This window comes from Phyllostomus hastatus, unplaced genomic scaffold, assembly GCF_019186645.2.
Source record: "Phyllostomus hastatus isolate PE091 unplaced genomic scaffold, TTU_PhHast_1.1 phas_scaffold_78, whole genome shotgun sequence".
In the NCBI taxonomy this organism is placed as follows: Eukaryota; Metazoa; Chordata; class Mammalia; order Chiroptera; family Phyllostomidae; genus Phyllostomus; species Phyllostomus hastatus.
In genome coordinates this window covers 85,431,153-85,455,196 of record NW_025334041.1, presented here as the reverse complement: position 1 = coordinate 85,455,196, position 24,044 = coordinate 85,431,153, and the positions used below count along the sequence as shown (strand labels likewise).

The 24,044-nt window shown below is 47.5% G+C and overlaps 1 protein-coding gene across 2 annotated transcripts in view; it reads left to right on the top strand.

The window, feature by feature from the left end:
- Window positions 1–24,044, top strand: part of ADD2 (adducin 2) — a 98,997-nt gene that overhangs the window by 47,882 nt on the left and 27,071 nt on the right. For both annotated transcript variants that reach the window (XM_045828032.1, XM_045828033.1), the window contains exons 2-6: window positions 5,922–6,039; window positions 11,411–11,633; window positions 13,305–13,443; window positions 21,967–22,118; window positions 22,743–22,823. In XM_045828032.1, coding sequence (XP_045683988.1) covers window positions 11,445–11,633; window positions 13,305–13,443; window positions 21,967–22,118; window positions 22,743–22,823 — 561 coding nt within the window. In that variant the 5' untranslated portion in view covers window positions 5,922–6,039; window positions 11,411–11,444. The remainder of the gene's footprint in view (window positions 1–5,921; window positions 6,040–11,410; window positions 11,634–13,304; window positions 13,444–21,966; window positions 22,119–22,742; window positions 22,824–24,044) is intronic.

Here is a 24,044-nt window from a genome sequence, read left to right as displayed (position 1 = left end):
GCTTTTTTTTGTTTCCCAGATGAAAAAAGTCCTCAAAGGGAAATATTTTGCCAATGTGGAAGAGGTGAAACAAAAAACAGCAGAAGTAATAAAGGTAGTTCAAAAGCAGTGGGAAAAAGTCTTGATAGGTTGCATCAAATGGAGAGTACTTGGAAGGAGACTGAAGTTTAAGCATGTAAGAATAAATACATAATTTTTTATAAGTAAATTCCAGGTGTTTTGGGTCCTTACCTCACAAGCTCACAGATTAGGCCAAAAAGCAGAACCAACTGTTTTTTATGTTTGAACTTGACCAAAGTGAAACTTTTCAAAATGTAGTTCCACTGGTTTTAGGTATAGTCCGCCTGAAGGCAAAAGGTAGATAAGATGACCCCTTAAAAGTATCTGTGACTAGACTCTAGGGCAGCCCAAGAGGTGCAGACCAGTGAACCAGAGGCTGTGTCACTTCAGTTAGACTGCAGTTTTGGTGGGTTTTTATCATGTACATAGCATGCAAATTTGGCTGACCTTTCACTGAAGGGCCTGTGTATTGGAAGGCCGAGCCCAGCCATCCTGCTTGTTCAGCTTTGTCTCTGCATCACCAAGGCTTCCTGAATCCCCTTTCTTTCCCTTTCATTGGAGGCAGAGCGTCCACGTGGTTTTGTGATTGGCGGCAGAGGTATCTGACAAGTGAGTTGAAGTTCAATGCTGGAGCCTAAGGTTGAGATCTCCATGGAACCCTCCATTCATGAGCCTCCAGGGAAGCACAGTCTCCCTAGTATTGCAACGATCTGTCTATGAGCTCCCCCTTGCCCCAAGTCCCTGGTGGGCTTTTTGAGATCAGGGACTGTTAATTATATCCTTTAGTGTGTCTGTGTCAGAAATAGGAACCAGAATTATTGTTTAAGGTGCTTACTAAATTCTTGGAACTTCTTCCAGGAATATGGTGCCTGGGCCTTGGGCTCTGGCCACTTTCTGATTTCCATTCCCCACTTTCCTACCAGGCTCCCTGCTTCTGCTTACCTTCATTTGGATGAGAGGAGGAGAGTGTGGTGAAGTGAAAAGAGAGAACAGGTTCTGGAACCCGGTGGGTCAACCCAGCCCTGTCCTTCACTAGTTCCATGGCCCTGATCAAGTCACTCTACTTCCTGGGGCCTCGGCTTCCTCCCCTGGAGACCAGGGTGGTGGGCCCTTCCCTGCAGCACTGGTGAGAAGGGTCCTTTGCTAGAAAGCTAATCAAATTCACTGGCCTTCACCAGGGAAGCAGCTGAGCTGCTCAGAGATGAGTGCTGCTTGGGCCTGCAGCTGTCAGGGGTCAAAGGATCCTTCCATCCCAGAGGGTTTCCAGAGTTGGGCAGAGGGAGTCTCAGCCCTCTCTCTCCCTTTCTTCTCTTAAACTGTTTCTGTCTTAAATGGTTACAGCAGTTAATACCTGATGTAGACCTTTGAAAAAGTCAGAAGCCTGTGAAGAAGTGGATGATAAGCTTTACCCCTAATCCCACCCCCCAGCAGTAAGAGCTTTCTCTGTATCTGAACAGACCAGGCAGGGTGTGGCCCAGTCCCTTATTCAACAGTCTCCCGTTACTCTGCTAGGTCACAGCAGCAAGGCTGAGACTGGCTCCTCCCTTGCGTTTGGAAGTGTCTTTCAGGGATCGGTGAGTTTGGGCTCTGACTTCCAGAGTAAAACTTGGAGCAAATTCTGTGTGTCCTTGTCTGGGGTGAGCTGTGGGACAGGAGACGAGGGCTTTCAGAGGCTGGCACCACCACAGGAGTGTGGCCTTGCCCAGGGCAGTGGTGGGAGCAGCTGGGAAATGACACCTTGCAGTATCTTTCCCCCTAGGATTCAGGGTGCCAGGCGATACAGACTGTACGCTCCTGTCTGGGCACCTCCACCCGAAGTGGCAGGGGACAGGCACCTGCCTCTCCTTGGTGCTCACAAGCTTAAACAGATTTTAAACAAAAAGTCAGATAACTTGGACATCTGTTACTCCCCTTCTAGGCCTTCTGTTTTTTCTACAGCTATAAGGAATGACCCATAGAGATGTGATTTCATACTCCAGTGATTACACGTACCTGGTCTTCAGAGGGACAGGAGAGAAAATGACCTGTGACAGGGAGTGTCTTTCATGATTCGCAGTCCTCAGCTGCTCTCCTAGGACGTGAATCCCAAACAGAGTCCTTGCTGAGCAGGGTCAAGAGTGTGCGGATGCAGACTGGAGGTGCCTAGGGGGAGCCCCAGGGCTTCCTGAGTGGAGAGCGGAGGCGTAGAGGTGTGGGGGCAGGGGAGGGCTGCTGGTGGGAAGAGGTGAGATGAAGGGCAGTGCTGAACGGAGGGGAGGCACAGGGATTGTGGCACAGGATGTGCAGTATGTAACATTACCTTCTCTCGTCTCCTCATAATCATAAGGTTATATTGTGGGGTGGGATTTGGTAGTTTGAGAGCTGTAATCAGTTGCTGGAATTCTGCTCCAAAATAGGCATGAAGAATGGCTGCCAGAAGGGCGCAGCATTTGGGCTACATAACAAAAGAATGCTCTGTTTCAGCCGGGGTGATTTAGGCACTAGGGCACAGCCACGCAGCCTCCACGAACACTCAGCACCTAAGCCTGAAATGCGCTGCTGAGGGTCTGTCTCCCCACACTGTGCCAGGAGCTCCCCTGGGGCCTTGCTAACCAACCCCTGGGACCCCAGGGCCTGGACCCCAGGCTGCTTTGCCAAACCAGCCTGACTCCTTGCAATCCACTGTTAGTTGAGTTTTAGTTCCAACTCATGTTTATTTAGGACCTACCTGGCCCCAGGTCCTATGGCAATATGGGGAGCAAAGAAATGCTGAAGACACAGGCCTTGCCCACTAGGAGTTCATGGGAACAGACTGTTACTATTGGGTGGTAAGTAGAGTGAAAGGGGGGAGTCAGGGTCATTTGAGAGCCTAAGGCACAGGGGTGTGGGGGAAGGCTTCTGGGAGAGGACAATCCAAGCTGAAAGGAGAAGGTCAAGAGGCAAGAGTTCTCCAGGGGGAGAGCAGCATGGACCACCCACAAGGTGGGAACTAGCCTAGTGCCTTCCAGGCTCCAGGAATAGTACCAATGACAGGCGTGGGGGCAGGGGGCAGGGGGCGGGGCCGGCACTTCGAGGAGGCCCGTGCCAGCTAAGAGCTTGGACCTCCCTCCGCAGGGCAGCAGTCTCCCAGAGGAAGCGGGCGGCCAGAGCAGGAGAGCCACAGTCCCCTGGGCAGGATGGGTGGGTTTCAGTTTTCAACATGGACCATGTGTTAGGTTTGAAAAGGTAAATTCAGAATTAAAATTTTATATTAGATAAATGTAAAAAGAATACCTGTCACTTGGGTAATCAATCTAAATTTGACAAAATTTTGTCTAGAGGAGTAGGAGTTAGGAAAAAAATAAGGTAAAGGAACACTGCCCCAGGTGATGGGAGCCACCGATGAGCTCTCAGTAGGGCAGTGGCAGGCATGGGCCACACCTGCACTTTTAGAGTAGCGACCCTGGTGCTGACTGTGTGGGGGTACGGAAAGACTGGGCAGAGACGTGAAAGGGAAGAGGGATGTGGGCTTGATTCAGGGTGTGGTACTCTGGATAGGGAGATATTTAGGACAGTGGGTGCACGGGGTGGGTGCACGGGGGGAGTCAAAGCTGCCTTCAGGGACCCTTGGTGGATGACTGGCTGGGTAGGGGACAGAGAGAGGGGCTGGATGGGTAAGGGAGGCTCTGGTGCAGGATTGGCCACAGGTCGATTTCACCGTGGCCGTGGGACGGCCAGCTACGGTGAGAATTCCATGTCCTAATTCTTCCACCTCCCAGCCCAGCTTGACTGCTCACAGAGAGCAAGGAGCAGGCAGCACCATCGCCTTCCAGGAGGTGTCAGGCGCCCTGGGGGTTGATGCTGCTGTTCTTACTGCATAGGGTGCCCTCCCCTTGCTTCTCAGCTCTGCCCCCAAGGCCTGGATGGCTGGAAGCTGGGGCGAGCTCGGCTCTGGAAGCACATGCTGGGGAAACCAGAAGCTAAATGGGTGGTGACGCTGGCCTTGACACCACAGCAGGTGCAGGCTCAGAGGGGTGACAGGCCAGAGTGCCCAGAGGCTCACTGAGGCTGGCAGCCCTGCCTGAGGCACAGAACTGTCTCGAGTGGCCCTGGCATCAGGTCTCTTTCTCTTCCCTTTCCCCGTGGAGCCTTGCTGATTGGGTGCCCGTCCTGACCCCGCTCAGCCCGACTGTGCAGTCAGAGATCTGGTACCACAGGAAAATCTTTTACAAACAACATATTGGCTCACAATAACTCTCAGGGCTATTTACATTTTAATCAGGAGATAGACCCATAAGCCAAGGAACAAAGCTCTAATAGCACAATTTCAACACCAAGGAGGTTGGGATAGGAATCGTGTACAGTGTTTACTTATCTGAGGACCAGATGTCTGTCTTCTTACATGAATGGTACAAGTCACTTCTGGGGGCAGAGGGTTAATTCTGTCAGTGGACATAAGAAATAGCTCAAACTCGGAAAATTCAAACGTTAACAGGTGAAGGAACAACCTCACACTTCTGTGGCAGGACACACTCGAGAAAGGGAGGAAGCTGATGCTTCAGGTAAGACAGCTTACCTGGCTGCAGGATTGGTCCTGAGGGAGGGTCAGTGGCCACCCACCCAAAGAACAGCATTTGGAGGTATGTCAGCAAAGCCCACCATGGAGCCAGCCTGCCCTGGAAGGGGGGCTCCCGTGTTGGTGGGCATTGGACAGAAGCAGCATGAAGTGGTGGCTGTGACCCTGTTCTAACTAAAAATAAGACCAGTGAAAGGAGGGTCGCAACTGGCCACTGACATGAAGCGCATAGAGAACAACTTTTGTAGGTCTCTATCTAGAGACCCTAACTAGAGGCATGAACCTCAGGCCTGGGCTCTGGGGCCACCTAGGCACTCAAATGCTGAGCCCTGGGTGCCCTGGGTGCCCTGGGTGCCCTGGTGTCCCAGACTCCCTCAGACACACCATGCCGCCATGATGAATTCTCCTTGTCCCTCTTTGGTGAGACAAGTTATTCCAGGTGCGCTGCTCTGGGCAGCCCCAGGTCAGGGATGGAGCTGATCTGGCTGGTGAGGCAGGAAAGGCAGGGCCTGGCCCCAGAGTCACGGTGGGGGTGGGAGTGGGGGCAGGATTGCTGCCGGGCCTGGATGAGACAAGCATCTCCGGTCTGAACAATAGTGTTCCAAGTGAAAATGGAGAGCTTATCACTGTCTTACATTGTTTTTCGATGATTAACCCTTTGAAGACCTTGAACCCCAGGAATTTTGGAGTAGTGAGTCACCCTTGTTTGTAAGATATTAACAACTTTTCATTCCTCCTTCAGTAATACCTCATAACCTGTTACCAGGTATTAACTGGTGGTCTTTCGTTTGCACTCTAGGTGAAATTGTCTTGAATCACCAATTCCTGGCCTGGGCAACACTAAAACCCTCCCACTTGCCTGGGGTGTGATATTCTTCAGCCTTGTCTGTCTCTTGGGCAGCATCCAAAAGTCACTCACACAGCATTTGCAAGTTTAGTGGCTGCTAGTGGAGCACTTGGGGGCTGGTGTGAGGAAGGTGTCAGATCCCTCCGGTCCAGCAGCTCTGGGCCCCTCTGGGCCCACCTTCCACTCCCTCCGCCCCGCAGAGCACCCCCTCCTCTGGGCCAATGCTCAGCAAAGGGATTTTGTGTTTCTTCTCTTTGAAATGAATTTTGATCCTAATTATAAAGATAATGAAGCTTTTAAAAAATCTTTTTATAGGCATAATTTGCTTTTAAAATAAAAATCCATTTCAAGTTCATTTTAAGGAACTTCCCAGCAGCCCTTAAACTAAATCCCCACCTAATGGTGCTGCGAAACCTGGGTTCAAGGGTCACGGTGGATCAGGGGTGGTGCCCTGATTTTTGTCGCCTTTGTGTTTTCCAGTTTCCACCCAGATGTTTGAGATCCTGTAGGCGTGGACGGCGTCCCTGGGAGCAGAGCCAGGCACACAGGCTGAACACTGAGAAGAGGCGGCCTGGGACGAGGCTGGTCCCGCCTCCCGGTAATTAGTCGGTAGCATTTGGTGGTGATGAGGGTGGGCATGATTTTCAGTTGGGTCCTTCTCACCAGCACGAGCCTCCAGACATTTAGGTTGTTGTACGAACTCCCCCAATCCTGCTCACTCAACAGCTACCACGGGATCTGCTGGACCTTAGAGTCCACCCCTCTACAGCTTCCGTCGTCACTCTGATGCCCAGGGGAGAGCTCACCACCAAGAAGGCTGCTGTCCTGTCCAACCTTCCCACTACCGAGCAGTGCCTACTGGTGGCAAGTTCTCCCTCACGTCCTCAGCTAGAATCTGTCTCTTGCAGCAACCACTGGTTTTTCTGGTTCTGGCTCTTGGGGCTCTAAGCAGTCAGCCTGATCCTTCTTCCACAGGACAGCCCAACAGATGTTTGGGGGCACTTGGAGTGGAGGAGTGTGGGACCTGGAGCCAGAGAGAGCCTTGGTTGAAATCTGGGCTCCACAGGGTTATCCCCATGATCCTGGGCAAGTTAGTTAACCTCTCCGATTCAGTTTCTCCATCTGTAAAACTGGGACAGTAATGTCTGCCTCACAGAGCAGTCCCGGGAACAAAAACAAATCATGGATAGAAGTTGCCTGGTGCTGTTTCATCACCAATTCTCTGACACCCACAGGGAGTCCGACGATTCGACTCAGTTCTGGCACCACCCAGAGCCAAAGGGCACACAAGTTAACTACCACAAGTTGAAGGGCATAGCTGCCCACATGATGGCCCTGCTTCAGAGGCCAGCTACAGTGGGGTCCCCAGGCCACCCACACTTCTGACTGGCTGGGATGTAGATTTCCATCCTTCTGTTTCTGTAATTCAATAGAGAAATCACAGAATTCACCAAAGGCACCATAATTGTGATTACACTTTTATTATGAAGGATCCAAGTCAGCAACAGCCAAACAGAAGCAATGCACAGGGCAGGGTCTGGGGCTTAGGGGAGTGGCACAGAGCTTCATGCCCTCTCCTTGTGGAATCGTGCACATCACCAGCTCAGCCCAGCTGTGTGCTCACCAACCGGGAAGCCTCTGTGTCCAGATAGTCTTAATGCAGGGCCGTGGGGAGGTATGCATCACCACTGGGGAGAGGGACTTTATTACTAGGCATAATTGCCACTTGGTTGAACTGAATCTCTAGCTCCTACCCCTCCCTTCCTCTGTGGTGGGGGTGGGGCTGAGGTTGCAACCCTCTAATCAAATGCTTGGGTTTTCTTGGTGGCCAGTCCTTCACTTGAAACTATCTAAGGACCCAGCAAAGTCACCTCACGAGCATGAATTCAGGTTTCATGGAAGGGGCTCATTGTGAATAACTGAAGGTGCTCACAGTATCTTTGGGGCATTTTACAAACTCCAAGGGTTTTTGAAGCTCTGTGCCAGAAACTGGGGACAAAGACCACACGTATTCTCTATGATGTCACACCTGTGCAATGAACACTGGCCTCCTGCTCTTCAGCATCCTGCTCACTCTCCCTCCTGCGGTCCCCAGGTGGACATGGTCCCACTGTCTGTCTGGTCAGAGATGAGGCATCCTCAGCAGTCTTTTCTGCATGTGCTCTTTTGGTTCCTATAGCTCAAGATTGAATTATTTTTTAACTAAAACATGTAATTACAGTTATTTAGTGAGCACCTGTTTACAATCGAATCATAGGCCTCTCATTACTCAAGTTCTTAGTTCTATGATGATTCTAGCCTCTCAATGACACATAATAAGAGCAAATGCTTGACAGCACTTGCTATGCACCAGGCACTATTTCAAGTATGCACTTCATATACACTAACTAATCTGATCCTCACAACAACATGAAGAGGTAGCTAAATAGTTGCAATCCCCACATATATGGAGAGACTGAAGCACAAACAAGTGAGGTGACTTGCCCAAGATCACACAGCTAACAGCTGACATAATTGAAATTTGAACTCACTGTCTTGCTCCAGAGTCTATGCTTTTAACCACTAAGCCACTGTGCACACAACTTCAATCACCTAAGACACATCTGGGGAACAGAAGGAAGGAGCGTAAAGGGATACCCCTGGTTCACAAAGTCAAAGGGCTTAAGCAGGCCCCTGTTGCCAAGGTGGGAGTCAGTGCTTCTGTTTCCTACCCCAGACCCATGGGAGCACCTCTGGGCAGCCCTCTGGGGCTGAGCTCTAGGACGTAAAGCCAGGCCAGGAGGCACAGTGGTGTGTGCCCCTGTCCATCAGGCCCAGGACTTTGTTCCTGGTGCTTCAGAGTGTGGAGAGATAATTCAGAGCCTTCTCAGGCCTATTCCCGGGAAATGCAGCCACTCCAAAGGGAAGCTAAGAGAATCAGCCTTTTCCAGTCCAGGTGGAAAGGATTTGGGCCAGGAAGGCTCTGTACCAGGCTGTGCTGGTCAAAACTCTAGGCCCAGAGAAGCTGAGAGTTCAGGTGGTTCTGGAGCTGGTGGGACCTGGAGTCAAAAGGAACGCAGGGACCTCAGGCTCATATCCAATGCACCCATTGTGTGTGTGTGGGGAGGGGGGTGGGGGGGTTACTTTTTGCTACTTTAAAAGGGATTTGAGTCTGTGAAAGTGCCAAGGAGAATTAAAAGGGGCAGGGTGCTGTGGGCCACGCCTCGGGAAGAATTCTGGCCTGCAGTGCTGTCTGCCTGGAAGAATCAGGTGGTAACTGTCTGCATTCCCATTATGTTTGACCTTGCAGTCTCTTCTGACTTCCCAAGTGCCAGGGATGAGGCTGGGTGGGAGCATGGTGGAGGTGAACGATTCTTAACTCACCCCATCGCGTGGAATTGACTTGAACCCACAAGGCAACTGTCAGTAGGTCATTTGTGTTCTTTGCAAATGTTTCTCTTTCACCATTTGGCTTAAGGGAGAGGCATGGCAGGTCGGGGTGGGGGGTGTGCAGGAAGAAGGTCTGTTGCTCCAGGAAACCTGCATCTTCCATGCTTCTGTCTTTTCTACACCAATTGATCTCTCTCTCTCTTGTAGTGTCAGAGTTAGAAAGGGCCCTGAGGTCATTCTGTTCACTTCCTCATTTAGGGATGGACAAAGTGAGACCCAAAGAGGGAAATTACTTGTCCAAGTCCTTGCAGCTAGAGAACGACAGAACTGGGGCAAAACTGTGGACTCTGACTTCTAGCCCTGAGCTACTTCCACCAGAAACATCCTTAGTGAACTCAGTCACTCTTTCTTCACTTGGTTGAAGAATCTTGAAATATTAGGAAGTACAACTGCAACCATTCTAGCAACCTGACAAATATCTCAAAATATTTCTTTAGAGAATGTTTGTTTCTGGCTGCCACTCCTAGTCTCCCTCCTCCCTCTTCCATCCTCCTTCCCACAGACCTGACGGGTTAGGGTGGTGCTGGTTGGGGGAGATCTGGTGAGAGCTTTCAGAAGGAGATGACTAATTAGTGAGAGAATTAAGATCAGAGGTCATGGATTGGTAAACTTGCAAAAGTGGGTTTTAATGGCATTTGGAGCACCCTTGCTGCCCCAAGTCAAGTGTATGGTGGCAGGTGGAGGTTGGAGTGGGAGGAGGAGGAAGTGGCACCTGCCACTAGTGTTAGAAACAAGAGAACAAGAGGCTTTGTACCGTCTTTGGCAGGCTTGCTGGAAATGGCCAACACCTGGAATGGACACCTTTCATTACACGTTCCAACCATTAACATCTAGCCAGCAGTATTTCAACCCTGGCTGCCCATTAGAATCAGCCAGGGAGCTTGATGTCCAGGTCACACTCCAGACTAATAACATTTAAATCTTTGATATAAGTATTTTTTAAAGTTCTCCAGGTGACCACAATGTTAGGAACCACTGCTCTAGGCCAAAGGTTCAGGCCATCAGCTGATTCTTAAGGGACCTTTTTCATGTGCCTTCTCTTGAACTTGCTATATGCCCTTCCCCAAAACGTAAAAATGCAAGGAAGGGAGAGAGAGAGGGGAAAGGAAGAAAGTGATCAAGAGTTCTGGGCTGATGGGGAAGACCCCCACTTGTCCTCTTACCTAGCGCACCATCCATGCCCACCCCGCCCAGAGGAACTGTAAGGTGGGGGTCAGAGTCCTGATGGCTCAGGGATTGCTAGCCGTCAGTAATGAGCTGCTGGCTGGAATGAGGGCTGAGGCTTGGGTTAACATGATCAGTCAAGGGGGCAGAGCAGATCAGAACCCGGGAGCCAGGAGTGCTCTGAGAGAACAAGAGAGTACTCCACCTCCTTGCAGAACGGTAGCCCTTGGAGGTAAACTGAGGGAGGGGCAGGTTGAGGATGAAAGCCAGGTGTCCTAATCCCAATGCTCTTTGGTTAGTATCTCCCTATTGTTCAATCAAGACACTTGCCTTGCTTTGCTGAGAAGGGGATCAGACAACAAGGAGAAGGCTAAAGCTCTGTAGCTGCCCCTGGGTGTGGAAGGGCTGTAACCCAGATTCGAGGGCCTAGCTGTGCTGACAAAGGGGGACTGGTGTGTGGCCAAAGCCCCAAAGCTGGGAAGTGGAGATTGGAACTGCATCCTGCTTCTTCTAATGGGCTCCCATATGGCAGTAGAAAACATTCGTTCATCCGTCATTCAGGCATATGAAAATGCGTGCTTGAGTAGAAAAAAATGTGTGTTTCCCCCCTACCCAACTCCCCAGAGGCTGCCCTGGTCCTCAGTCCAGGGACCAGGCCCAGATATATGGGACTCTAGGCAAGCCGGCAACCCAGTGCCCTTCCAACAGGGTTTATTCTTGTGCTAATTCTCAGTATTGATTTAACTTGATTTTAGAAAAACTTAATTTTTCATTAAAGAAAGTTGCAGACCTCTTTTACACATGGAATAAGAACCTGATTCTGCATTGAGATACGTTTTATAGAAGCTGACTCACTGATCATTCCTGCACAGAGGCCAGAGCCCGTCAACGTCGCGCTGAAAAGCATTGCGCAAAGCCTTCCCGCCTTTTAGTGTTCTCGCTCCCTTTCAGTTCTGTGAATTTACCACCAATTTTTTTAGAAGGCTTCTTAGAGGCTAAGAGTTTTAGATGAAGCACTGATACCCAGTACGTAGCTTTACTCTGTGTAAGATACGCATCTCGAAATCCCCCAAAAGTCTGCAGGTTGTACTGGCACTGGGGGAACCGGAGGGTGGCCAGTGGAGCCTGGCGGGACAGCCAGGGAGGGGTGGCGGTCGCCTGAGCGGGTGCCCTATTTTCACTCATCCGATGATGCATTAGCGTCTTCTATGGATCTGCAGCTGTCGGCGTCCTGCCCTCGAACCCACGGCTCGGCTCGGCTTACAGCCTCCTGGAAATAGCCTCATCCCTCTGTGGATCCTACAGAAATCAACCCCTTCCCTGTGTGTCCTGCCTAGGCGCTCCAACCAGTCCGCCCCCTCTTGCCCCCTCCGCAGGGTTCCAGGAGTGGATTGTAAACCTACCAGGACAATGAGTGAGGAGACTGTCCCCGAGGCCGAGGCCGCAGCCCAGCCGCCCGAGCAGGGGCAGCAGTACTTGGACCGCTTCTCTGAGGACGACCCTGAGTACATGCGCCTTCGCAACCGTGCGGCAGACCTGCGGCAAGACTTCAATCTGATGGAGCAGAAGAAACGCGTCACCATGATCCTGCAGAGCCCGGTGAGTGGGGTCTGACCCAGGCAGGGTGGGTGGGGGTGGGTGGGGACTGCGTTGATCCACCTGCGGGAACCTGAAAGAGCACTCTCTCACTTGGTCAGAGTCCTAGCTGTTTTAAGACCGCTGAGGTGTTTGATTTTCTCTCTAGTCTCTGGTGGATGGCAAAACCTGGTTTATGTGCAGGTGGTTTGGCTCAGTGCTGGGTGGAGGTGGTCTGCCAGGTGAGAGCCTCACCTCAGTTACCAGTGCCCCTCCTGAGCCTTAGTTCGTGTCTTCTTCCCTCCTCACCAAAAGCTAACAAAGAACAAATTTGTGTAAACCAGGGGTCAGCAGAGGGCACCACATGGAAGGTTTAGGACTCCCCTTCTGGAACACCAGGAAACTCACGGTGGAAATAAGGCTGATATGCAGGGGTGAAGAGGGCCTGGAAGCCCCAGGGGGTGGGAGGAGTGGAGGGTTTAATGAGTTATGGACAGGAGCTCTGGAAGGGAGAGCCACTCAGGATCACCCCACCAAGGCTTCAGACGAGGTGCCTGCCTGGCATGGACACAGAGCTCATCCTTGAGGCAAGGCAAGGTGAGAATGTGGGCCCACTGGACCATGAAGTAGGAGGGTGCTGCATGCTCTCTGGCAGGGAGGAGGAAGAGCAATGGAGTCTGAGGGCAATAGAGCTGAGGGGTCCTCGGGAAATGGCATGATCCTAAGGGCTGGGAAGCTCAGGGATGGAGCTGGTATTTCCCGGTGCTTGCCAGGATAACTCTGCCTCAGCCCTCACTGTGCTTTGGGGGAGCCAGGGCATTACATGGGCCGTGTGTGACCCTAGCTGAGAGCACACAGTGAATGCTCAGCCCTTACAGAGGAGCTCTGTAGAACAGGCCTGAGGTCTTGGTGACAGGGGACACTCACTGTGTTGGGGAATCTGAAGCTGCTAAAAGCATTTGGGGTGATGGAAAAAATCCCAGAGTGTGAGTAGGAGGGGTGGCAGGTGTGGGAGGAGGGGTGGCAGAGTTAGTACCAACCCAAGTATCAGGCCTGAAAAGATGGGACTCTGTTCTCAGGCAGGTGATGGGGATGGGAGGACAGCTCAGGCTGCTTCTCTCTTTTATAGATTCACCAACACCTAAGCAGCTTGCCGTTTCCTCCTGAGTTTTCTCTACTGCCACCTGGTGGACAGGCATGCTTGATTCATAGACTGGTGGTCTGAAAAGCCAGGCTTGGAGTAGTGGGACCTCAGAGGGACATCAGATCCTTTGAAACTGAGGAAACTGAGGCTCAGAAAAGCCATAGACATGCCTAATGGACCAGGGAGATGGCACACCTTTTCATTCGGTTCTGCTTTTTAAAATGTCTCAATTACTAAAGTGAAGCTTTTGTGTCTGATGGGGAGGGGTATTGACCATCACTTTGGCACAGGAAAGACTGGAATCCAGAGTACTGCCCACAGGGCAAAGGAAGCAGCATCCATTCCCAGCAACTCGTTGTTGTTTTCCCAGTAGCAGTTTGGGGAGGCTCCTAAAATCCCAGTGGAAATGCCCAGCATCCTCTGGGGCCCAGGGATCCCAAGTGTAGCTCTGGCCTAGCCGCCCTGGAGCGAGCTGGGCACTTGCAAGAGGGGCCCTGGGTCTCCTGCCTGAGATGCACTGAGGGGACTAGCGGCTCTGTGCCTCCATTTAGTCTTTCAGGGAGGAGCTGGAAGGCCTCATCCAGGAGCAGATGAAGAAGGGGAACAATTCCTCCAACATCTGGGCTCTGCGGCAGATCGCGGACTTCATGGCCAGCACTTCCCACGCAGTCTTCCCAACGTCTTCCATGAGTACGTGGGGAGCTGGGGAGCTGCCAGGAGCAGACGGTGGGGGAAGTGGGGTGGGGAAGACAAGAAGGAGCAGCAAGAAGCAGCTTGGTTGCCTGGCTACGGGGTGAGTGCTGCAGTTGCATTAGTAGACCTGAGGGAGCTGAGCAGCCACCAGAGAGGTACCTGGCTCTATTTCAATGGTGCTGCGATTTAAAGACCCACAGGAGAATGATTTGTGATGCCCAGAAATGGAGGGGCAGGGGTCGTGGTGACTCAAAGGAGAAGCGGTTCTGGTTATGCTGGGGGAGGGGCAGGATAACACAATGTCACTGTTCTGAGAGACAGAGCAGCTTGTAAGGGAACCTCCCTCCACCGCACCTCCTCAGTGGATTAGCGTGAAGGGAAGAGCTTTGCAGCTCAAGGTTCATAAAATGGCCTTTGCTTGAAGGCCCACCAGTGGAGAATGGGGAGTGAGGATTCTGCTCCCCAATAACTTTAGCTATGGGTACAAAGCTGAAGAGAAATCTTTCTGTACTAGCCACATCCCTCACTCAGGTTGGTCTTCCCTAGCCCCCTGGAGCCACTCCCTTGGAGAGGGAGTGAAGGGATGGGAGGATGCGCTGAGCCAGTGTCTCCAGGCCCCAAGGGAAAGGCCCACCTGGCTCTGTGGACCAGGGCCGACAGCAGCCAGGCTGGGCATGAACCCACCTTCCTGGGCTTTGCAACAATGCCTCCAACCTTTAAGAAACAAACATCAGAAATACTTCCCCTCAACAAGATGAATACAGGATTATGGTGGAAAGTTAAGAAAATATTCAAGAAGGGAAAATTGCTGTACTGTGTTCTTACAACCAAGAAACTACTATTATCAATATTTTGATATATATCCTTTCAGCTTTTTCCTGTTAACATATATAGATTATGTAAACAAAGATGGAATCACATTATTCTGCACAAATGTGCATTATTAATACACATTTAATATCTTAACACATCTTGAATAATTTTCACATAAATTATGGTTCTATAATATAATTTCGAGTGGATGTATGTTATGGCTAAATATGCTGTAGTTTAATCAATTTCTGATTTTCTTGACATTTAGGTTGTTTCCAACTTCTTGCTATTATGACCAACAATGCAAAAAACAACCTTGTAAATAAACCTGATTACATCAATGACCATTTCTTAAGATAAATTACTAGAAGTAGAATTGCTAGATCGAAGTATATATGTGCTTTATAGAGTTTAATGCCAAATGCCAAATTTGGAGGAAGGTAGGACCAGCTCACATTCCCAGCAGCAGTGCAGTGGAGTGCCCACTCACTCCAGCCTGACCCATATTATGTATTACCATTCGTTTCATTCTTGTGATTCGATAGGTGGTGAAAAGTACTTTGTGTTTTAATGTGCAGTTACTAATGAGGTTGGATATATTTTCATATACAGATTGGACATGGTTTTCTTTTTGTAGTAAATTGCCTCTCACATCCTTTGCCAATTTTCCCACTTGTGTATTTTTTTCTTGTAGATTTTCAAATCTTTACAAAGTAAGACTATTTCTCTATTATTTGTCAAGTAGATTGCATTTTTTTTCAGTGTCTTGCTTGTCTTTTAATTTTGTTGATGATGTTTTTGTCTGGTTGAATGCTTTCATTTCCATGTAGTTGAATCACTATTATTTTCTTTTGCTTTCTGCTTTTGATTGCCTGTGTAGAAACAACTTCCCCGTGGTTTATTATCTGATAAAATACTCTTAATTATTCATTTGCAAATTTTTCAACTATTTGTACAAGTTGTTTCTTTAAAATAACTTTAGAAGTATTTTGTCAAGTTTCTACTTCACCTCAAAAAATTCATCTTGGAATTTTGATTGGGATAAAATTAAATGGATAGATGAAATTGGTGGAGAAGTTTTAAATTTACAGTTTTATATTAAAACATAAGCTCTGCGGGGGAAAACGTATATTTGTATGTTTTGTTCCCTGCTACACCCTAGAATAGTGTTCTGGACTTAGATAAGTGTCTGGGACATAGTAGGTGCTTAAAAAATATTTGCATGAATGAATATTAAATCTTTTCAGAAATGATGTATGTCTCCTCTTTATTTAATTTTTTCTTTAATGTCCATCAGAAAAATTTAGGAGTTATTTTCATATAATTCCTACTAATTTCTTGTTAAGTTTATCCTGAAAATTTTATGTAACTTTGTTATTTTAAATGACTCTTTCTCCATTTAACTTTCTTTCTGGTTTTTGCTATAATTGGGGAAATCATTGGATATATATGTTTAAACTAGCCCCTTACTAAACTCTTAAATTCTAATATCTTCTCATTTAATTCTTTTGATTCTAGTATGTGGAAAAATCACATAATTTGCAAATAATGGTTATTTTGCATCCCTCATTCCAATGTCTACTCTTTGGTTTAACTTTCCAGTTTTTTCATTGCATCCATTAGAACTCTTGGAACAATCTTTAATAATAGGTTAGAGAGTAATCGTCCTGACCTTGTTTCTGAGTTTAATGGAAATTCTTTCAGCATAAGAGCTCAGGTTAGTTGTTTTTTATCCTGTTGAGGAAGTAGCTTTTTACTTTAGTTTGATAGGAGTTTTTCTTAGCAATGGATGTTGAATTGTATAAAATGCATTTCAGGTATTTGTTACATTTTCTTTCCTTGGACTATTGATGAGATGAATTATATTAATAGATTTCTGAATACCAAACTCTTTTTTCATTCCTGAAATAAATCATCCCCTGGTCTTGAGGCATTCTTTTAAAAATAATCTTCTGTGCCCTAATGGAATTTAAATAAGATAGGAAGTCTCTGTTTCTAAACATTTATTATTCACTTGGAAAGCCACCTAGATCTGGATATTTTAAAAAATGTATTTTATTGATTATGCTATTACAGTTGTCCCATTCCCCCCCTTCATTCCCCTCCATCCTGCACACCTTCTCCCACCCACATTCCCCCCTTTTAGTTTATGTCCATGTGTCATAAGTTCTTTAGCTTCTACATTTCCCATACTATTCTTGCCCTCCCCCTGTCTATTTTATACCTACCATCTATGCTACTTATTCTCTGTACCTTTTCCCCCTCTCTCCTCCTCCCACTCCCCTGTTGCTAACCCTCCATGTGATCTCCATTTCTGTGGTTCTGTTCCTGTTCTCTTTTTTGCTTAATTTGCTTTTGTTTTTGTTTTAGGTGTGGTTGTTAATAATTGTGAGTTTGCTATCATTTTACTATGCATGTTTATCTTCTTTTTCTTGGATAAGTTCCTTTAACTTCATAAAATAAGGGCTTGGTGATGATGAACTCCTTTAACTTGACCTTATCTCAGAAGCACTTGATCTGCCCTTCCATTCTAAGTGAAAGCTTTGCTGAATAGAGCAATCTTGGATGTAGGTCCTTGCCTTTCATGACTTGGAATACTTCTTTCCAGCCCCTTCTTGCCTGCAAGGTCTCTTTTGAGAAATCAGCTGACAGTCTGATGGGAACTCCTTTGTAGGTTACTGTCCCCTTATCTCTTGCTGCTTCTAGGATTCTCTCCTTCATTTTTATCTTGACTAATGTAATTATGATGTGCCTTGGTGTGTTCCTTCTTGGGTCCAACTTCTTTGGGATTCTCTGAGCTTCCTGGACTTCCTAAAAATCTATTTCCTTTGCCAGAATGGGGAAGTTCTCCTTTATTATTTGTTTAAATACATGTTCAATCTGTTGCTTTTCCTCTTCCCCTTCTGGTACCTCTATAATTTGGATGTTGGAACGTTTGAAGATGTCCTGGAGGTTCCTAAGCTTCTCCTTGTTTTTTTGAATTCTTATTTCTTCATTATTTCCTGTTTGGTTGTTTCTTTCTTCCTTCTGGTCCACTCCATTGATTTGAGTCCCAGTTTTCTTCCCATTACTATTGGTTCCCTGAGCATTTTCCTTCATTTCACTTAGTGTAGCCTTCACTTTTTCATCTAGTTTGCAACCAAATTCAACCAATTCTGTGAGCATCCTGATCACCAGTGCTTTGAACTGTGCATATGATAGGTTGGCTATCTCTTAGTCACTTAGTTTTATTTGCTGTGGAGCTTTGATCTGTTCTTTCGTTTGGACTTTTTTTTTTTTGGTCTTGTCCTTCCTGTTACCTATGAGGGGTGGAGCCTTAGGTGTTCACCAGGGCAGGGCAACTCAGTTACTGGGTTGTGACACTGTATGTGGGGGCGGGGTCCAAGAGGGAACATTGACGCTCACTCCACTCTCCTTGGAACTTCAGTCCCTTCCTCCGCTTCCCCCAAGCAAACTGGGCCTTTCTGGTGCTATTTCCCATGTGGGTGGGCTTGTGCACATTCTAGGACCCTGTGGGTCTCTTCCACGAACTCTCCTGTGAGACTGGGAGTCTCTCCCTGCGCCTCAACTCCCACAGGTGTTTTCAATCAGTGCCCCGAGGCTCTATTTCCTGGCGCTGGGACCCTGGGTTTAGCACAATGTATCGCTTCACAATCACTGCCTGGCTGGGTCTGCCAGTTGCCACCCTTAGCCAAGGGTCTGCCAGCCACTGCCTGCACACCCAGGGTCCACCCGCTGGGGTCTTGCATGCCTGGGATGCCTTACTCACCCAGTCCCACCACTCTTCATGCCAAGACCCCTCTCTGCCCCTCCTACTGGTCTGGATGAATGTGTCTATTTTAACTTCTTGGTTGTCCATCTTCCATACAGTTCAATTTTCTATCCATTCTAGTTGTTATTCTGTTTCTAAATTGTTGTTGTCCCTATCTTGGTTGTATGACTGCCTACACCTCCATCTTGGCCAGAAGTCCTAGATCTGGAATATTTTTGTTAAACATTTTTTTCTCAGTGTCATCTAGGATTTTTAAACACCCTATTTTGCTGGTTCCATATTTTTCTGGTTATATATTTTGTATAAAATGATCCATTTTGTGGAGCTTTTCAAAATTATTGAGTGATTTATAACATTACAATGTTTTTATCATTTAAACTTGCTGCTGTAAGTAAGATGGCCTCCCTCCCAGTCTGGAGCCTGGGACTCCGCAACCACCGTCTCTTTATGGGCCAATCTGGACGCAGGTTTATGTGGGATCTTCTCAGAAAGGCAATTCTGGATTTCATATTGGCTCTACTAACATTCTTGTTCCCAATTGATTGATTTTGTTTTTATACTAATTAATTCTTCTTCATAGCATTTTTTGTTTATTTTGTTCATATTTTTTCTAGAGAAGAATAAAATGGATGATTTCTTTTCATATTTAATTCAGTAACAAAGATGTTTATGACTATACATTTTTTCTCTAAGTATATTTGGTCTTATTCCATGAATCTTGACACATTGTATTTCCTTTCTTGCTAGTTTCTAAGTGGGCAATTGCTATTTTAGTTTTATTTCTATTATAAGACCTGTTTAGGAGCAAATTTTCTCATTTTCAAGTGGCTAAATTTGCATTCTTTTAAAGATTTGTTAACAATGTCTAATTTTATTGCCTTCTCTTTAGAAAATGTGGCCTATTCAATGTCTGTGTTGGAGACTTATTGATATTTTCTCTGTAGCCTAATAATATCATTCAAAAATGATATATGGACACAGACTCCATCTCTAAGGCATAGTTTTAAATCTACATCTTCATTTATTGTTTTTGACTTCTTAATAAGTGAAAGTTGTGTTAAGTCTTCCACTGTATTTGAATTTTGTTGATTTGTATTTGTTTTTCTGATAGCTTTTGCTTTGGATATCTTGGTGAAATGTTATCGAAAGCCTAAGCATTTTTTATAGCTGTAGCTTCATTTAAGATTAAACCTTTCCAGGGGTGTTCAACATTTTGGCATCTCTGGGCCACACTGGAAAAAGAAGAGTTGTCTTGGGCCACACATTAAATACATTGCAACACATAATCACAAAAAATCTCATAATATTTTAAGTAAGTTTACAGTTTTGTGTTGGGCCACATTCACAGCCACCTGGGCTGCAGGTTGGACTCTACTGCGTCCCTGTAAAATGACCTACAAAATGGTTCTCTGTCCAAAGGAATATTGTTTCCCCAAATTCTGCTTTGAGAATGATATTGTGACCTCTGTTTACTTTTTGTTTGTATTTGCCTGGCACACTTTTGATGATTCTTTGATTTTAACTAATTTTATGTCATTTTATTTTAGTGTTTGTTTTCTGTAAGCCTCCTATAGCATTGTCTTCTAGCATCTGTTGCTGTAGTAGAGGAATCTGAAACCATTTCTTGTTCTTTTGTAGGTGATCAAAATTATTTTATAAATGTTTGTGAATTTTCCCCCCTTATCCTTGTATTTCAGAAACATTGCCAGGGAGTATATAATTGTAAGCTTCTTCTTTTCATGGACTCCCTGCCTCCACACTCTGCAGAATGCAGTAAATCTTTATAATTTATATACATAGATCTTTTTTTAGTCCAGAAGTTTTTTTCTATTAGATCAATATTGATTATCTGTATGCTGGCTCTCTGGTATTTGTCTCCCATATCTATCATATTCTCTTTTATTGATTTCACATCTCTATCTTTATACTCTTCCATTTGTGAGAGAAATGGGGCTGGCCAGCATTCCTGTTGCCTCACCGACCAGCATTTGTCAGGAAGACAGTTGGATGACTGGAAATCTGATTAGTGCGCATCCAGGGTGTCTGACTCAGGGAATGTACAGAGGGAAAGTCAAAATATCATGAATTCAAGCCCAGAGAGGTTGTTCTTTGTCTATCTCCATTAGCTTTGGAATTTTTTTCAATAGTATGTCCTTTAGCCTTAACTTTCAGAGGGTTTGGTGGGTTTTTATCTTTTTCTGTGTTTTCTTAAGTATTTGAATAAATGGTTCACTTAGATCTGAGTCATTAACCTGGTGCTTAGCCATCCTGACTTTTGGGGCTGGTTGGAATAAGCATTCTTTTTGTTAAGACCCTGAAAGCAGAGGACAGAGACTCCTCTGGAGCCCTCAGTTCCCTTCTCTGGCCCTCAGGCCTGTGGCGGAGTAATCCTCACAGAGCAGTGGTGGGAGAGGAGGCTCTGATACAGGATGCGAGGATGTGATGGGGTGTTTTTAGACCTATTCTGACCTCCTGGGCATCACTGGGACTCCACTGAGAAGGATTAAAAAAACTCTGGATCTGAGGACCCTCCCAAAAATGGCGCCTGCCTCCCCTTGCCTGGCTTTGTCTGGGGGCCTTATGCTTTTGACATGCTTCCCTTCTTGCCACCAAGGGTGGAGCATATAGGCGATATTTCATGTCAGGGTGATGCACGGAGAAGAGGAAGGGATCCCAGACTCGTCCCTTTGGATTAGCAATTGTTGAGTTTGCTATTCTGTAATTGCTCCTCTTGCCAGTTGAGCTGGGTCTTTGGACTGCTTCTGTCCCTGTCAGCACATTTTCTGGACCCACGCCAAGGAGGTGTGCCACCCTAGTAGGCACAGCCCTTCGGGTGCACTGTGCTGCCATGGGTGTGTCTGAGGCTTGCTTGGTTTGCTTTATATTGGGCCAACAGCACCCACTCCACTCTCATCTTCACACACCATCTCATTATTTCAACTAATGGTCAACTTGGTCCAGGATATACATCACATTGTAAAGTGGCAAGGTTTATAGAGAAGGCAGAAGTTCCTAAAGAACGTTTTAATCCATTAAAGTTTTTAATATGATGCTAGGAGAGGCAGCATCAGGAGGCTCCCAGCCAGACATCATTTTAAGCCAGAACACTTTCCTGTTGATTCTCCTGCTGGTTCCTAGATGCTGACAAGCTGAGTGCTGGGGCTCAGTCGCCCACTGCTGCCTCCTCCAGACCTGCAGGCTGAGTCATCATGGCTCATGGAGCAGACTGGTCCTCAACTCCTAGACCTTTTGGGTGCCCCGAGGACAGGACTTTCAAACACTCTGGGTTCATTTCCAAATCCCTCCCACAGCCCCCAAAATTCCCAAAGAGAAACTGTAATGGACCAAGAGACTCACATCCAGAGGGGAGCAGATGAGGCTTGCTGAGGCCGGGAGCCTTCCAGCCAACCACAGCCACACTGACTTCTGGAAGTTTATGACTTGTCAGCAAAAGTTGAAGAATTTACTTCCCGTCCAACTTGGCATTCCATTTGCCCGGGTTCCAAATCAGAGAAAAAGTCCTATCACATGGTATAGTTAAAACAGTACAGTAATAGCAGATCTAATGATTAGTAACTTCTTCATGAAAACTAACTGATAAAATATACCCAAATTTGCACTCAGAAACTTATTCTTGCTTTCATTTGGCATCTATCTGTAGGATTTATGGTAAGCTTGGACTTCTGAGAACCCTTCATTCTGTGGTCTTAAGCCTTGTCATGATTTTTTTGAGCAAAAACAATGTCATTCTTATCCAAACAAGCAGAGGAATTTTGAATTTTCTCCCCATGGGTGAAGGTGAAAGAATGTTGAATTTCCTACCTGGGAAGTCTCTCCTGCAGTTGTAGTACCGGTAAGAATGTGGAGACAACTAGGGCAAGGAAGGGGTGCAGATGGGAGTCCCTGATCTTGAGCGCTGCCCTGTCCCCCTGCAGACTTCTCCATGATGACGCCCATCAATGACCTCCACACAGCTGACTCCTTGAACCTGGCCAAGGGGGAGCGGCTCATGCGGTGCAAGATCAGCAGTGTCTACCGACTCCTGGACCTCTACGGCTGGGCCCAGCTGAGCGACACCTATGTCACGGTGAGAAGAGTGTCTTGGGGTGGGGTGGGGACCCCACAGAATCTGCAGGGAGAACTCCTGACTGTTGTCAGGGCCATGGCACTGCTGGTGGCTTTTGGCTAAGGTTACTAACCACTGCAGTCACCTGTAATAACCTGGCCAGTGGATATTTCTCCAGATGGGGAGCTGGGAACTCCTAGATCCTGTTTCTATGCCTGCCCTTGACCATCAAGAGATTATTCTTCTTTTTTTTAAGATTTTATTTATTTAGTTTTAGAGAGGGAAGGGAGGGAGATAGAGAGAGAGAAAGAAACATCAATGTGCGGTTGCTGGGGGTCATGGCCTGTAACCCAAGCATGTACCCTGGCTGGGAATTGAACCTGCGACACTTTGGTTTGCAGCCTGCGCCCAGTCCACTGAGCTACGCCAGCCAGGGCAAGAGATTCTTCTTATAGCTCCATTTCCCTAGTTTCAAGAAAGGCCAAGTTCCCTTTACCTTTCATGGGTTGGGGTGGGGGTGGAGGAGATAAAGGTTCTTGAGAGGAAAATTTGGGTGTAGTGGGCCCAGGGGAAGAGGGGATTCAAGCAGAATGTCCTTGGAATGACCCCCTCTCCCACCACTGAGAACGTGTGTTTTTCCCCCAGCTGAGAGTCAGCAAGGAGCAAGACCACTTCCTGATTAGCCCTAAGGGAGTTTCTTGCAGTGAGGTCACGGCATCCAGCCTGGTGAGTACCATCCGGCACCTCGCTGCTCATTCCTTGTTGAAATGACAATATCCTCTGTGCTCCTACAGTGATAGGACACCTCCAGGTTATCCACTGCTGTCCTGTCCCTTGTGAAGCTTACATTCTGGTGGGACAAGAAGACACACAGGCACCAAAGCAGACAGAGTGCCCAGAGCATGATGCCACCACAAGCCCAAATGTGAGGTGCTCAGTAGGAGGGAGAGGAGATGGGCCTGGTCCTCGGAGCCTGGGATTGTACCCCAAAGACGGGGAGTGGGGAGGACTGTCTGGATGGGAGATATATTAAAACAGCAGCCAATGCTTTGTCCCAAAGCAATGCAAGACTTGTCTAGTGCCATTAGCGAGAGTTTCTGGGACCCCTTTCAGTTCTCTTGCTCCTTTAGGTATGGTAGGGAGAAACTTCCAGAAGTTGGTTTCAATCAAGAAATATTTCTGGGTATAAAGAGGAGAGCTGTAGAAAGGACTGTCTTAGAAGCAGAAGAGGCCATGTTTCTTCGATGCATGGGCATCAGCTTCTGTACCAGCTGTTGGACCTGGGAGAGGAGATGCCACCTTGGGGCCTCCACCAGGCTTGAGACACACTCACATGTTGAGTCCAGGACTCAGGTTAAAGATCTGGCCACTTTACAGGCAGGAGAGGATGCTGGTGCCCAGTGAGGGTAAATGATTTGCCCAGGGCAACCCAAGGGGGTCCTGGAAGAGTCAGACAGGGACACCAGACACAAAGACATCACAGGCTCTGTCTTTCAGGCATGCATGGTAGGGTGGGGTGGAGGAGTGAGGGGAGGCATTCAGTGATTAAACTCAAACTGAAGAGTGCTATGATGGAGATGAAGGAGGCCTGGGGAGCCTAGGGAAGGAGCACTGGGCTCACTGGGTGCTGTAGGAGGCACAAAGGAAGTGCTTCTAGGTTGAAATGGTGATGAAGGAGTGGAGCCCTCAGGAGCTCACTGGATAAGCAGACTTAGACCAGAGCAGCAGGCAAAGGCTGAGCAGAGGTGACCATGCCCTCAACAGGAGGGCAGCATGCATCAAATGCATGCCATGTCCTGGTGCACTTAGGAAGACCAGTAAGGTGCTGAGTCTGGCTCCCATAGCGTATCTGGAGGTGAGGATGGGAAGGTAGTAGGGACCGGACGATAAAGGGCAGTGTGGGCCTATTATGGAGATTTATTCTGTTGGACACACAAAACCTCTGAA